At 44.1% G+C, this 16430-nt stretch overlaps 1 protein-coding gene and 1 pseudogene across 1 annotated transcript; one reads left to right on the top strand and one right to left on the bottom strand.

Annotated features, from left to right (window-relative positions):
• Positions 1-2702: 2702 nt before the first annotated feature.
• LOC142068882 (olfactory receptor 5F1-like) overlaps positions 2703-16430 on the top strand; it is a 28955-nt pseudogene continuing 15227 nt past the window's right edge.
• Positions 7967-8905, bottom strand: LOC125622624 (olfactory receptor 5G9-like). The gene has a single exon (XM_048820750.1). It carries the CDS (start codon positions 8903-8905, stop codon positions 7967-7969), a length of 939 nt encoding a protein of 312 aa, XP_048676707.1.

The following is a 16430-nucleotide window of genomic DNA, read 5'->3' as shown; positions in this document are numbered from 1 at the left end:
TTAGTGTCATCTGCAAACTTGCTGAAGGTGCAATCCATGCCATCCTCCAGATCATTTATGAAGATATTGAACAAAACCAGCCCCAGGACCGACCCTTGGGGCACTCCACTTGATAGCGGCTGCCAACTAGACATGGAGCCATTGATCACTACCCGTTGAGCCCGACAATCTAGCCAGCTTTCTATCCACCTCATTGTCCATTCATCCAGCCCATACTTCTTTAACTTGCTGGCAAGAATACTGTGGGAGACAGTGTTAAAAGCTTTGCTAAAGTCAAGGAATAACACGTCCACTGCTTTCCCTTCATCCACAGAGCCAGTTATCTCATCATAGAAGGCAATTAGATTAGTCAGGCATGACTTGCCCTTGGTGAATCCATGCTGACTGTTCCTGATCACTTTCCTCTCCTCTAAGTGTTTCAGAATTGATTCCTTGAGCACCTGCTCCATGATTTTTCCAGGGACTAAGGTGAGGCTGACTGGCCTGTAGTTTCCCAGATCCTCCTTCTTCCCTTTTTTAAAGATGGGCACTACTTTAGCCTTTTTCCAGTCATCTGGGACCTCCCCCGGCCGCCATGGGTTTTCAAAGATAATGGCCAATGTCTCTGCAATCACATCTGCCAACTCCTTTAGCACTCTCGGATGCAACGCATCCGGCCCCATGGACTTGTGCATGTCCAGTTTTTCTAAATAGTCACTTGATTGCCTCCCCCATTCAATAAGGGTCCCACACTTTCCCTAACCTTTTTGTTGCTAACATACCTGTAGAAACCCTTCTTTTTACCCTTCACATCCCTTGATAGATGCAAATCCAATTGTGCTTTGACCTTCCTGATTACACCCCTACATGCTCAAGCAATATCTTTATACTCCTCCCTAGTCATCTGTCCAAGTTTCCACTTCTTGTAAGCTTCCTTTTTGTTTTTAAGCTCACCAAAGATTTCTCTGTTAAGCCAAGCTGGTCATCTGCCATATTTACTATTCTTTCTGTATGTCGGTATGGTTTGTTCCTGTACCATCAAAAAGGCTTCTTTAAAATACAGCCAGCTCTCCTGGACTCCTTTCCCCCTCATGTTAGCATCCCAGAGGATCCTGCCCATCAGTTCCCTGAGCAAGTCAGTGGCTGCTTTTCTGAAGTCCAGGATCTGTATTTTGCTACTTTTCTTTCTTCCTTTTGTCAGGATCCTGAACTCAACCATCTCATGGTCGCTGCTGCCCAGGTTGCCACCCACTTCTACTTCCCCTATGAATTCTTCCGTGTTTGTGAGCAGCAGGTGAAGAGAAGCATGGCCTCTCGGTGGTTCCTCCAGCACTTGCACCAGGAAGTTGTCCCCAACACTCCAAAAACTTCCTGGATTGTCTGTGCACCGCTGTATTGCTCTCCCAGCAGATATCCAGGTGATTGAAGTCTCCCATGAGAACCAGGGCCTGTGATCTAGTAACTTCTGTGAGTTGCCGGAAGAAAGACTCGTCCACCTCATCCCCCTGGTCTGGTGGTCTATAGCAGACTCCCACCACAACATCACCCTCATTTCTCTTGCCTCTAAACTTAATCCAAAGACTCTCAACAGGTTTTCTCCAGTTTCATACTGGAGCTCTTAGAAGTCATACCGCTCTTACATACAGTGCAAGTCCTCCACCTTTACTCCCTCGCATGTCCTTCCTGAACAGTTTATACCTATCCATGACAGTGCTCCAGTCATGTGCGTTATGCCACCAAGTCTCTGTTATTCCAGTCATAGATAGATGTTGTATATGGTCCAAATCCTAGTGTTCCTGCATCTCTTTTAATTCAAGGGATCTTTCTTATCTACATTGGCTTAAAGAGGAGAGAGAAGCTTCAGTGAAGTCTCAGTAAAATCGAATATAGGCTGCAACATTGGGATACCATTTATTTATTTATTTATTTATTTATTATCTTAGGATAAAAATGTAGAAGAGATATTCCTGCTTCCAGGTATTAGCCAACCCCAAAGTGATAAGGATTATGTTACATTAGAAGTGGGCATGTTATTACATATTTTTTCACCTTCCTCTGAAATCCTGGTACTGGCCACTGTCACAAGGTACTGGTCTAGATGAACAAGTGGTCTGATCCAGTCTGGCTGTTCTATATCCCTGTGTAGATTGGATGAGTAATTTTCAACCAATGAGTTATTCACGATTGTTTCCCTTCAACAGCCTGCTATACTTACAGTGTCTGGCTGGTCATCAAAGCTACATAATATCATCCTCTCTCTATCAAGGGAGCAGTAAGATCTGCATATACCTACCACACAAACCTTAATGATGCCATCATTTAGTATTTTTACCCTGGTCTGCCCTTCCCCTTCTCTCAATTATTCGATAAACCCACTTAACTGCCAGCAGTTGTCATGCTATTCATGCTAGGTGAACACCTAGGTAGAAAGTCAGTGCAGCACTTTCCAATAAACCTTCAGATAGGTGTTTGGTTGTCCATAGATCTTGGGTTAGTCATTTGAACAAGGACACACTAGATCCATTGCTGTACACTTTATGACCTTTGACTCAGAGTTTCAAGACTATCTAGAGGGTTTAGATACCCAGCGGTCATTGGAATTCAATTGTTGGGGAGTGGGCACATAACTCAGTTAGGCACCTTTGAAAACCCCCATCCTCACATCTGTTAATGTTTGTGTTGTCTTTCTCTTTACAGGTTATCATTTTGCTCAACAAACCAGCATGGAAAATCAAACCACAGTGACTGAGTTTATTCTTATGGGACTCGCCAGTGACCCACAGCTCCAGATTTTCCTCTTCCTGGTGTTTTTGGTTATTTACCTAATCACCCTGCTGGGGAACATGCTGATCATGCTAGTGATAAGGGCTGACCCTCACCTACACACCCCCATGTGTTTTTTCTTGAGTAACTTATCCTTTGTAGATATCTGCTATTCCTCCATTACCATCCCAAAGATGCTGGTGAACTTCCTAGCAGAGCAGAAAACTATTTTTATTGGCAGCTGCCTCATCCAGATGTTCTTCTTTCTGGCATCAGGAACGACAGAGATCTTCATGCTCTCAGCCATGGCTTATGATCGCTATGAAGCAATATGCCATCCCTTGAACTACATACAAAACATGAGCAAATGGGTCTGTATCCAGCTTGCCAGAAGGGCATGGGCAATAGGATTTACTCTTGCACTGGTAAATACCCTTCTTGTCCTAAGAGTGCACTTCTGTAAATTCAACAAAATCAACCATTTTTTGTTGTGAAATCCCTCCTGTTCTGCATATCTCAAGCAGTGACACCTTGGCCAATGAGGCCATATCCAGCGTTATTGTGGGACTGGGTTCGTCATCAGTAATCATTGTGTCTTATATTCTCATCATCTCCACCATCCTCAGAATCTGCTCCACCGAGCGGCGGCACAAAGCCTTTTCCACCTGCAGATCCCACCTGACTGTGGTTCTATTATTCTACTTAACAGCATTTTTTAAGTACCTGAGACCAGCCTCAGGATCCTTCCTCGAAAAAATAGTTACTGTGCAGTACAGAATCTTAACCCCTATGCTAAACCCCTGGAAATCACAGAGGTAAAGACCGCCCTGCGGAAAGTCCGAGAGAAAGACCTATGTTTTCCAAGCACAATGGGGCCAAAATAATTGTTTAATAAAGGTGCATCCATGTATGCCAGTAAAACCCTGGTTCTGTTTATCTATATGAGTATTGCAGAGTGAAAATTAGAATTTTCTTCCCATGGGAAATTCTAGTATTTCAACATGTGTTTTTTTGCCCTGAAAACACAAACACACCCCTATATCTATATTGACATAGAGACAGAAATAGTGAAATGAAAGGTTCTGAAAGTTTTCAGTTTGGAAATAATGAGATATTTTACTTTGGCCTTTTTCAATTGAAAGAAAACATTTCATTGTTCCTGAGTTGAAATATTTTGCTTCTCCTTGTTGAATTGACTTTGAAACAAAGTGGTTTGAGTCAATTCAGCATTAATCTGTGTTTCCTTATGGCCATGCACAGCCCCAGGGGAGCTGTAGTTTGGGTTACTAATGCCTCTGTTCTCTGTTAAGGTATGTCTACACAGCAACTAGACACCCATGGCTGGCTGGTGCTAGCAGACTTGGGGTCACAGGGACTGTAACATTGCTGTGTAGCCATCTGGGATCAGGCTGCAGCCTGGGTCCTAGAACCCTGTGGGGTGGGAGGGTCACAAAGCTTGGGCTCCAGATCGAGCCCCCAGGTCTACACAGCAGTGAGCCATCCCCGCAGCCTGCGTGCTACAAACCCAAGTCAGCCGGCATGGGCCAGCTGCAGGATTTTCTTTGCTCTGCAGACATACCCTTATAGGCCAGGTTCCCTGGTCAGATTACAATTTGCATTTGCAGTGACGTGACTTCTGTGGAGCATGATGAGGGGTGGTGAAACAAAGAATGCTGTTAGCACTTGTGAGAAGAAGGAGAATAATAATAAGTGGTGGTAGTGTTAGAGAGTTGGATTTTCAGAGGAGCCGAAGGGAGGTGGACAGTCAAATAACTTGAAATCAAAAGGGAATTTAAATACAAACTCCCTGATGCTCATTTGAAAAGGTCTGTCTCAGCCAAAGAGTCAAAAGTGTTAACATGACCCTGTAACTGTCCAACATTAAAGAGTGTTAAACACTGTTCGGGATTTGGTAATACAGAGACCTAAGACTGTTCGGTATCATGGCAAACACACAATTAAAAATCTTTTAAACTTTTTATTAACGATAGAGAGGGGGAAAAAGAAAAAAACATTAAAGCATTTAAAATGTAAAGTATTAAGTCAGGCTTTCATTCTGACAACATCCTTTGTTCCCTTTCCTGTTAGCTGGAGGGTTTTTTTTAAAAGAAACACCCCTTGTTCAACCGTCTCTTAGATGATATTCAACATGGGAATAACTGTCCTTCTTGGGGCAAAGAGAAAAAGTGAGTTGAGATGGGTATAGGTTATCATTATTGTAAAAGACCTTTACTGTCTTCTAGAAAACCAAACAAGACAAGCACACAAAAAAGGGGAAAGAAAAAAACTAAGAAAGATAGAAAATGCAGCTTCTCTCTCCGGTGTTGACTCTCACTTGCAATCTCGCTGTTAGAAAAACATGGGCGGAGCACATGGTCTTACCAGCCACCTGAAGACTTGGCAAACTTAAATGAGCATTGGGCTGTTCTGGTCATTGTATTTAGCTGCCTCTCTGGTCACAAACTTACAGCAGGGTTGACAAAAGAGTCCCCAAACACAGGGCCATCTTCATGATTTATGGGGTCCTATGCAGTATTATTAAACTGGTGTCCCTATGCCCGATGGCTGCCCGGGCTCACATGTGTATTTTAGATAACGGTGGTCTTTTGATGGATTTATTTTAAAAACTATGTGTCTGAAGATCCAAGCATTTAAGGGTAAAGATGAATACTGAGATTGTGCATCTAAAAATCTATGCAAGGACTTTTTAGAGCTGTGATTTTATAATCTTCAGCAACACACTAATGAAATATTTTGAAAGCAAATTTTAAACCAAGGTCCTGTAGACTAACATGTTCTGAGTAAATATTACAGTCATGCACAACTCTTTTTGTCAGTAAATTCAGAAACTGACAGTATATACCTGGTGGTTGGCAAATGCCTGTTAAATGGCTTCATTACCACTTGAATGGCTCTTTAACAGTTTCAGAGTTGTGCTAATAGGTCTGGTGGGCTGGAAGGCTTTTTCACTTTTAAGTACTAGATCCCCTCCAGAGGAAGACTCACTAGGCTGCAGCAGCCAGCTGTGGTGGGAGCCTTAAGGAAGGGTCAGAACAGGGATAGGAAGAGCTGGCATGGTGGCAACTAAGACCCAGGGATACCCCAAATTTTCAGGTGTCCTAAGCAGCTGCCTATGCTGTGTATGCCTAAGGACAGCCCTGCCAAAACTGCACAGTTCTGGCTGGCTGAGACAAGCTCTTATTAATCAGAAGGACAAAACAGAGAGCTAGGAAAGAGAGAAAAATAAGGTAGGAAGGAAAAGGAAACACTGGGAGAGGAGAGTAGCAGAATCTTGGTGGTGTTCGACATTTAGCCAGGCCAATGGAGGTGGCAGTGTCATTTGGCTCAATCTCTCTGACCCGATCTGGTCAGGATATCTCTCAGAATTAGCATGAAGAAGGTCCAGGGTCCCAGGAGAAGTTGGGGGTGTTAACCATGGTGATGAAACTTAGTCCTTCCCCTTCTTCAGTCAGCTGGACTCATGGTTGCCAGCTTTCTCCCAAAAGACTCTTCTTGTAAGGAATGCAAAAGGGAGTGATGGATGGAATAGCTCATCCCTACATTATTGTGCTCACCAGTTAGGCCTTGTCAAGGTTCCTTCCCCACTCTGAACTCTAGGGTACAGATGTGAGGACCTGCATGAAAACCTCCTAAGCTTACTTTTACCAGCTTAGGTTAAAACTTCCCCAAGGTACAAACTATTTTACCCTTTGCCCTTGGACTTCCACTGCCACCACAAAACTTTATCTGGGTTCCTGAAAAAACGTAGTTTGGAAACGTCTTTCCCCCCAAAATCCTCCCAACCCTTGCACCCCACTTCCTGGGGAAGGTTTGGTAATACCAATTTGCATAGGTGACCACAGACTCAAACCCTTGGATCTTAGAACAATGAAGAAACATTCAATTTCCTTACAAGAAGATTTTTAATAGAAGTAAAAAAGAATCACCTCTGTAAAATCAGGATGGTGAATACCTTAAAGGTAATTAGATTCAAAACATAGAGAATCCCTCTAGGCAAAACCTTAAGTTACAAAAAAGACACACAGACAGGAATAGTCATTCTATTCAGCACAGCTATTTTCTCAGCCATTTAAAGAAATCATAATCTAACACATACCTAGCTAGATTACTTACTAAAAGTTCTAAGACTCCATTCCTGTTCTGTCCCCGGCAAAAGCATCACACAGATAGACACAGACACTTTGTTTCTCTCCCTCCTCCCAGCTTTTGAAAGTATCTTGTCTCCTCATTGGTCATTTTGGTCAGGTGCCAGCGAGGTTACCTTTAGCTTCTTAACCCTTTACAGGTGAGAGGATTTTTCCTCTGGCCACGAGGGATTTTAAAGGGGTTTACCCTTCCCTTTATATTTATGACAGGCCTAATTTCAGACACACCGATTTTGGTTCATCGATTGCTGGTCCTACTCTTCTCTTATTTACCAGGTGTGATCTTAACACAGTCCTTGACTTATATTGGGCAGACTTTTTGTTTGGACTCATTCAGTCTTTCTGTTTCCCCTTTCCCATCAACATTTGTTGTTATAGGTTACTGTGACTCCTTATGAACTTTCATTGACTTTTCACAGTTGAGGTCCTAATTAGCGTAAATGTATGGGCACAGTTACCACAAGACTACACAGACAGGAGTTTAAAGGAGTGTGTGAAAGTTGCTACTATTATCCCTAGGATTAACCTACATTTTCAGAGGTACCTACAAGATATTGATCCCCAATTCATATTAATATCATACAGCAATGAAGATCATATGGCGAACTCCCATTAATTTAGGCTTGGATTTTTTTTAAAGATTCTCAAAGATTTAGGCACAGAAATCCCACTGATTTTCAGTGGGATTCAGAGGCAAATTCCCTTAACCTTCTATCAAAATCTCTTAACCTTCTATGAAAATCTCATCACTAGCCAGTTTAATATTCATGGGAATTGTGGACCTACATCAGTTAAGTAGCTTTGAGAACTCCAGTGTAGGTGACTCACTAGATGACTCAAGAAATGTAGAGAAGAGCCAGAAGTTGAACTCAGATCTCATTAGTCGTAATCAAAAGACCATCCTTCCTCTATAGGAATAAATACACTGAAATAAATTAAAGTAAATAAATATACACATGTTCTCAGTCTATATAATATAGGATCACAATATAGAAGCAGTCTCTGGCCAACGTTTCTTCTGTAAGTCTTTATTATACACCCAATGGATACCATTAAACCTATTTGAGGAACTTGAATTTTCTCAGCATTTTCCCCAGAGCTGTTTTCACTTCTTTGTTTTTCAGGCTGTAGATGATGGGGTTTAACATGGGGGTCAAGATGCTGTACTGGATGGAAATTAGTCTGTCTGGCATTGATGCAGAATCTGCATTTGGTTTCAGGTACAGAAAAAACCCCGTCAGGTACAATAAACCCACCACAATGAGGTGGGAACTGCAGGTGGAGAAGGCTTTATGTCTGCCCACCATGGAGCTTATCTTCAGGACGGTGGAGATGATGTGAATGTAGGAGACCAGGGTGAGGAGGAAAGAGCTCAATCCAAATACCACAAGGGTTGCAAAAAGCACCACTTTATTGACGGTGGAGTCAGTGCAGGAGAGTTGTAGCAGGGGAGGGAGCTCACAGCTGAAATGACTGATTGCATTGGGTCCACAGAAATGAAGGTTCAGCACAGGAACAGTATTTATCAGGGCATGCAAGAAACCCAAAGCCCATGTACTCAGCACCATTTGGACACAGATACGTTTGTTAATTATGCCTAGGTAATGTAGTGGGTCACAAATGGCTGTGTATCGGTCATAAGCCATGGCTGAGAGAGTGAAAATTTCAACTCCAACAAACAGAGTAAAAAAGAATATCTGAGTAATGCAGCCATTGAAGGAAATTTTCTTCTGCTCTGCTAGGAAGTTCTCTAGCATCTTAGGCACCGTGACTGAGGAATAGCAGATATCGACAAAGGATAAATGGGACAGGAAGAAGTACATGGGGGTGTGAAGCTGAGGATCAGCCTTTATCACACCCATGATCACCATATTCCCTGCAAAGGTGATGAGATAAATCACTAAAAATACCAGGAAGAGGAACTGCTGGAGCTGTGGATCATCAGACAGTCCCAAGAGAATGAAGTCGGTCACCATCGTTTGATTGTCCTTTGCCATTAACCCAGGAAACCCTTCATCTGTAAGAGCAGAAACAGAATTTATTTAAATGAAATTGCAATTCACCTGTGATAAATAGATAATGAAACAGGGAGATGATCTAAATGATAGGACAATTGCAAAGTCATCTTTACTAAATCGAAAAGGAGGACTTGTGGCACCTTAGAGACTAACCAATTTATTTGAGCATGAGCTTTCGTGAGCTACAGCTCACTCACGAAAGCTCATGCTCAAATAAATTGGTTAGTCTCTAAGGTGCCACAAGTCCTCCTTTTCTTTTTGCGAATACAGACTAACACGGCTGTTCCTCTGAAACCTTTACTAAATCGTTATTAACTCTCCATCGTCACACTTATCTTTGCTGGTCCCAATTTCACAGGATTTTGCATTTAGTATTTCCATCACAGAGCTTTCTTCCCTTTTGCTGGGAGCTCCGCTTGCCTCTCTCCTGAAAACACTTTTCTCCCCCCAAGACCATGCAGGGTCCTGTTGTGCTCTCATTAACATTGGTACAGTGCATAGCCCCAAGCATAGAACTGGATCCAGACACTTTAGAATAAATCCTCCCTTTCCAGCCCCTATTGTAAATACCCCTCCAACAATATATACGGCACTGAAAATAGTTGAGAAAACCTCAAGGAACATAAAATTCTTTACAAAAAAAAATCTTCCTATTTTAGTCCCTGTAATCACTTCCCTCTACACCCCTCAGTGGTTGATACCATCTCCGATTCTGCCTCCCTTTTGACTAGAAAATAAAATAAGTATTAACCAGGGCTAACTCTCTTGGCATCAAAGGGCTCAATTCTCCTCTTACCATAGCGTCGATGAGGAGTAATTCCACTGGATTTGATGGGGCAGATTTGCCCCTCACTTGCATTCTGCTGCTGTAAAGCTTGTGTACGTGAGAGGGGAATCAAGCCTAAAGATTCTGTGTTTTTACATGACACCAAATGTGATGAAACTGGGAACGTTCTGTAATATTTTTACAAGCATTGGTGTTGTCACCCATTAGGTGAAGAAGGGTTAAAATCCTTCCTCTGGAAGAGGGGGAAGGCATGAAGTGTATAGGTCATATCCCTGCCTGGAGGGGTATGAATGGGCCATCAAGGGCCGGCTGGAATCAACACATAGCACTGGAAGACACGGAAAAGACATGGGGAAACCCAGCGACTGAACAGGTACACTTAACGAAAGGGAGGCATAGGTGGGCTGAACGTGTGAACCCAGGGTGGTGTAGCCACGCAGGGGCAATGGACTGGGGGTGTCAGGAGCCTGCACTAATACACAGGTTCCCAGACGCGCACACAGAGGTTCTCATTTGGGGCTGAGAGTCAACAGGACAGAGACGGATTATGCAGGAGCATGACATTGTGGAGCCATGGCATCTGCCAGTCTGAACTCTGCTTTGACCGTTGTTTCACTATGCGATGCCAAATGCTTCCTGGTGCTGTCTCCCAGTTGCCTGCGGAACCATACCCTCTTTTGGGAGAGGCTGCTCCGGGCTGCTGCAAAGACTCGCTGCCTTGCATTGATCCCTGAAGGGGTAAAGTCTCTCTCAGGGCCTTGATTTCAGTTGGACTTGCTGCAGTGAGCTCACAGTGAGAAACAGGGGTGCTGGAGCCCAAAGACAGAGTCTCAGCAGCATCAAGGCTGTGTGGCTAACCCTTGTGGAAAAGTGTAACCCTTTGGGGTCTGGATACTCCCAGGAGACTGTTCAAAAGCCAGGACAGAACACAGAACTGTAATCCCATGGCAGCATGCTCCTATATCATTAGCATTGTTATTATATGGTTATTCCATATTGTATGACAGACGCTACTGAGTCCCTCCTCATTGCCTGCAGACTTCTCTCCTCTTATTACAATATTACTGCGTTTACAGCAGCAACTGCTGGCTCTCCCAACATTACCGTTTCTTGCTAGACAACACTGAACATCTCCCAGAGGTGGTCTTGCCCTGAGACATTCACAGATTCCCACAATTGTGCTGTCACCTGCAGCTCCAAGTCCCAGAGAAGTGGCCATTAAGGCCGCAATTAAGGAAAGCATCCTTAGGTCAGCAGTTAAGCAAGTGATTAAGTTAAGCATGAAATTAAGTGCTGTTCATAGAATCATGGAATATTAGGACTCCTTTCCCCCTCATGTTATTCTCCCAGGGGATCTTGCCCATCAGTTCCCGTAGGGAGTCAAAGTCTGCTTTTCTGAAGTCCAAGGTCCGTATTCTGCTGCTCTCCTTTCTTCCTTGTGTCAGGATCCTGAACTCGACCCTCTCATGGTCACTGCCTCCCAGGTTCCCATCCACTTTAGCTTCCCCTACTAATTCTTCCCCGTTTGTGAGCAGCAGGTGAAGAAGAGCTCTGCCCCTAGTTGGTTCCTCCAGCACTTGCACCAGGAAATTGTCCCCTACAGTTTCCAAAAACTTCCTGGATTGTCTGTGCACCGCTGTATTGCTCTCCCAGCAGATATCCAGGTGATTGAAGTCTCCCATGAGAACCAGGGCCTGCGATCTAGTAACTTCTGTGAGTTGCCGGAAGAAAGACTCGTCCACCTCATCCCCCTGGTCTGGTGGTCTACAGCAGACTCCCACCACGACATCACCCTTGTTGTTCACACTTCTAAACTTAATCCAGAGACTCAGGTTTTTCTGCAGTTTCATACTTGAGCTCTGAGCAGTCATACTGCTCCCTTACATACAATGCAACTCCCCCACCTTTACTCCCTCGCATGTCCTTCCTGAACAGTTTATACCCATCCATAACAGTACTCCAGTCATGTGAGTTATCCCACCAAGTCTCTGTTATTCCAATCACATCAAAATTCCTTGACTGTGCCAGGACTTCCAGTTCTCCCTGCTTGCTTCCCAGGCTTCTTGCATTTGTGTATAGGCACTTGAGATAACTCGCTGATCGTCCCTCTTTCTCAGTAGGAGGCAGGAGCCCTCCCCTCTCGCATGCTCCTGCTCATGCTTCCTCCCGGAAGCACTTCCCCACTTACCTCAGGGCTTTGGTCTCCTTCCCCCGGTAAACCTGGTTTAAAGCCCTCCTCACTAAGTTAGCCAGCCTACTTGTGAAGATGCTCTTCCCTCTCTTTGCTAGGTGGATCCCGTCTCTGCCTAGCACTCCTTCTTGGAACACCATCCCATGGTCAAAGAATCCAAAGCCTTCTCTCCAACACCACCTGTGTAGCCATTCGTTGACTTCCACGATTCGATGGTCTCTACCCAGGCCTTTTCCTTCCACAGGGAAGATGGACGAGAACATCATTGCACCTCAAACTCCTTTATCCTTCTTCCCAGAGCCACGTAGTCTGCAGTGATCTGCTCAAGGTCATTCTTGGCAGTATCGTTGGTGCCCACGTGGAGAAGCAGGAAGGGGTAGCGATCCGAGGGCTTGATGAGTTTCAGCAGTCTCTCCGTCACAGCGTAAATCCTAGCTCCTGGCAAGCAGCAGACTTCTCGGTTTTTCCAGTGGGGGCAGCAGATAGATGACTCAGTCCCCCTGAGGAGAGAGTCCCTGACCACCGCCACCCCCCCCTTCTCTTGGAAGCGGTGGTCGTGGAACTCCCAACCCTAGGACAGTGCATCTCATGCCTTCCAATCGGCGGAGTCTCTTTCTGTTTCCTTCCCTCAGATGTACCATCTAGTCCACTCTCAACATTCGTACCTGTGGAGAGAACATGAAAACAGTTACTTACCTGTATCCGCGTTGCTGGTACATGGACGTTCCCCTTTCTTCTTCTGGAGGTCACATGCTGACAAATTTCTTCACAGTCCTTCTGTCCCCGCTGCGCAGTCTGCTCTGAATCTTCAGAACATTGTGTCCATAGAAGCATATCCTGACATCTGTGGGCTCTCCCCAGTCAAACTCCCTCTGTTAGCATCTCTGCTGTTTGCTGCTCAGCTGGTTCACAGCTGACTGGCTTTTTATAACAGTCAGGCCCACTCAAGGCTCACCTGGAACAAAGCACTCCCAATTCACACTTTTCAAACCACCAATCAAGCACATTGTCAAACTGTCAAATTGTCTCCACAACAGACACTCAGATACTCACCAACACAGACTCCTTAATGCAGCCCTTAGCATACCTCCTCTCAGGCAGATCCCAGGCAAACTCCCTCTGTTAGCCTCTCTGCTGTTCGCTGCTGTTCTGAATAGTGGCCTAGAGGAGGAAGATTAGATAGATAGATAGATAGATAGATAGATAGATAGATAGATAGATAGATGATAAGGTGGGTGAGGTGATATCTTTTATTGGACCAATTTCTGTTGGTGAAAGAGACAAGGTTTCTCATTTTCCCATAGTTCTTCTTCAGGGCTGGGAAAAGTATAGACAGACCAAATTTGTGGCATGCAGAATCCTACTTTGATCTGTGATTCAGCTGTGACTTCTTCAACTTTGAGCTGCAATTCAAGACCTCAGGCTAATCTAATAATTGAAACTGATACCAGCGAAGAAACTGAGTCAGTCAGGTGTCAGGAAAGTGGCTGCTAAACCAGGGAAACACACTGTTTGGCCTCATGATAAATTCAGTGCAGGATCTCACAACAAGGGACATGGCTATGGAGCAGATGGGTGAGAGAGAAATAAAGAAGCTTAATATTTAAAGGCTATACCATTCAATGAAGGCTCAAGAGAGTTGTGAAGAGAAATGAGGGATTTGAAATCAAATAAAGAAAACCTCAATGATTTAGAGGGTGAATGACAGTGGGAAAAATAGTTCATAGAACTATAAAAATTACTGCTCTTAAGTTTTATCCAAGGGACCCTTTCTGGGTCTTTAATGAAATTGGTTGATTGAAAGAAATTAGCCTCTTGGTTATAAATGTACTCCTTCATATGTACGCTCAATGCTGTTTGATTCACCACCTCTCAGCATCAGGGATATTTTAACACATTGACCTGAAATAAATAATACAGCCAAACTCACCTGAGGACTGCGTGGGAATGAGAGAAACCATGAGACGGCAGTACTTGTCCTCTGGAGTTCTGGTGGCACAGATGAGAGAGTATCTATCTAATCTATCTATCTATCTCTGTACACCCCATCTATCTATCTATCAATCTATCTCTTCTGATATTTAAGGAAATTGCCTGTTTTTCATGCTGACCAGCCAGATCCTTTTTGACATAGGAGGAATTGGGTAGAACTGGATCTAAGTTATATCAAGACCTTCTTCCTCTTTCCTCTACTGAGAATAAAGAGATGGCCTTTATCTGACTTCAAATTTCTAATGAGTTCTGGGAGGAAGCTGTTTACCTTTGGGACCTGTTCCCTGAAGTCTGTGTTTACATCACATTTGTTTGCCAACACATAAAGTTCATCCTATGTTTAGTATATCCAGAGATGTGGCTGTGGGCCAGGGTCAGGGAGTTGAATTGCTGGGAGGGTCTGCTAAATTTTAAAAGGAATTAGAGCTGGTGTTCAATCCAGGAGTCTGGACTATCGCCGGTGTACTATGGAGTTGTTCCATGTTTGCAGAAAGGGAAATTCATGTATACTCATCCCCCCACCTGTTTACTTCCACAAGCATTTTGATGGAATGGCAAAGGACTGCAGTGGAAAGTGCAAATGAATGGGAAAAGTAGGGGAATCACAATCATGTTTTATTATGGAAAGGACACATCTGACATGCTTATAACCTCCCTGCCCAAACTCCCCATCACTGACCCCCAGATTTCCCCCAACACAAGCAGACCCCTTAATTACACTTTAGTGCTGCAACTTGGACACATCTCACCATATTGTTTCTTGCTGTCCATTTCCTCTATTGGGTGTACTTTACTTTTTAGTAGGATCAAATCTCCTTTCGTTGCCTGCAGCCCCTTTCCCCTAATCCAACCTATGGTCATTTTCCAGGTTGATTGTCCTTGGGTTTTTCAAAGGGGTCTAAGGGATTTAGGTACCCAATGCCACTGAACATCAATAGGAGTTAGGCACCTAACTTCATTAGGCTCTTTTTAAAAATCCCACAAATGGAATTGGTGCATTTTCTAAAGAACCTAAGGAAGCCCATGTGATGACCCAAGTCTTGAACCCAGGCCTGGGAGTCCCCACACAGCTTCCACCCAGTGCCTACTGAAATCTGATGGGCTGAGAAGCTACTAACACTATAATCCCAGCCAAGACACCACACACAGGAGTTCTGACAGGAAGATCACCCAGCTCAACTGATTGGTCCAACTACACCACAGGATCTCAGCTGGGCTCTGTGGCCCCCTGGGTGTCCACGATCAGGTTTCAGAGAGTCCACTGAGGACCAGGCTTCACATCTGGGTGGAGGGGCTCAGGCTTCAGCCTGTATCCAACATAAGTCATTGCTGAGAGAATGAAAACTCCACAGCTAAGTGGATGAGGAACACTTGGCCAAAAAAAAGGTCAATTTTTGCACATGGTTTTGACAGGAAATTTCTAAATGAAATGAAAGAACAGTTCTGTTTCATTTTGCTTTAATTGCCACTTTTACATTTTTTTAAAATAACAAATGTTGAATGACGTAGACTGTCAGAATTATAGAATTTCATTTCCCTTCCTCTTCCTCCTTCCCCTCCCAAAAATTGTGCACAATTTTCAAACAAAATAAATGGAATGGAATGAATATGTATTAGGGATGCACCACACTGTACTTTAATCCTTTACATTTCTCAGCAGGCATGAAAAATAATGAAGAGGACAGATCACTTATTCAGAGCAATCTGGATGTCTTGGTAAACTGGATGCAAGCAAACACTGTATGTTTTAATATGGCTAAATGTAGATGGATACATCTAGGAACAAAGATGTAGGTCACACTAACAGGACAGGGCTATCCTGGGAGGAAATGACTCTGAAAAAGATTTGGGTTTTATGGTGGATAATCAACTGAACATGAGCTCCCAGTGCAAGGCTGTGGTCAAAAAAGCTAATGTGATCCTGGGATGCATCAACAGGGGAATCTCAAGTGGAAGAAGAGAGGTTATTTTATCCCTGTATTGGCACTGGTGTGACTGCTGGTGGAATACTGTGTCCAGTTATGGTGCCCACAATTCAAGACAGATGTGAGTAAATGGGATAGGGGTCAGAGAAGAGCCACGGGAATGATTAAAGGATTAGAAAGCCTGCCTTATAGTGATAGAGTTATAGAGCTCAATCTAACAAAGAAGATTAATGGGTGCCTTGATTACAGTCTATAAATACTGTGACAAAGCTCTGTCCTTGCCTCCGTGGGTCCCGCGTTTTCTGGCGGATTTCGCTAGCCTCAGAGGCTCACTGCGACCCTGCACGTAACCCTTCTCTCTCTAGAGACAAGGGTCACAGTCTACTGAGCCATTTTCATCATAAGCCAGTGAGGGAGGTGAGGAGAACTTATCCTTCCTTGCGCGGTCTCTGTTGTCTCCCAGTCTCAGTGATTAATCAGGGGGCAAAGGTGTGGGCAGGGGGGAGCCCGGGCCCACCCTTTACTCTGGGCTCCAGCCCAGGGACCCTAATAGCATCAGCTATGGTAGCTGACCTTTAAGAAACATGGCATGTACAATTCCCTGGGCTA

Source organism: Caretta caretta, chromosome 13 (assembly GCF_965140235.1).
Source record: "Caretta caretta isolate rCarCar2 chromosome 13, rCarCar1.hap1, whole genome shotgun sequence".
In the NCBI taxonomy this organism is placed as follows: Eukaryota; Metazoa; Chordata; order Testudines; family Cheloniidae; genus Caretta; species Caretta caretta.
This window is presented reverse-complemented; position numbering and strand designations above follow the sequence as displayed.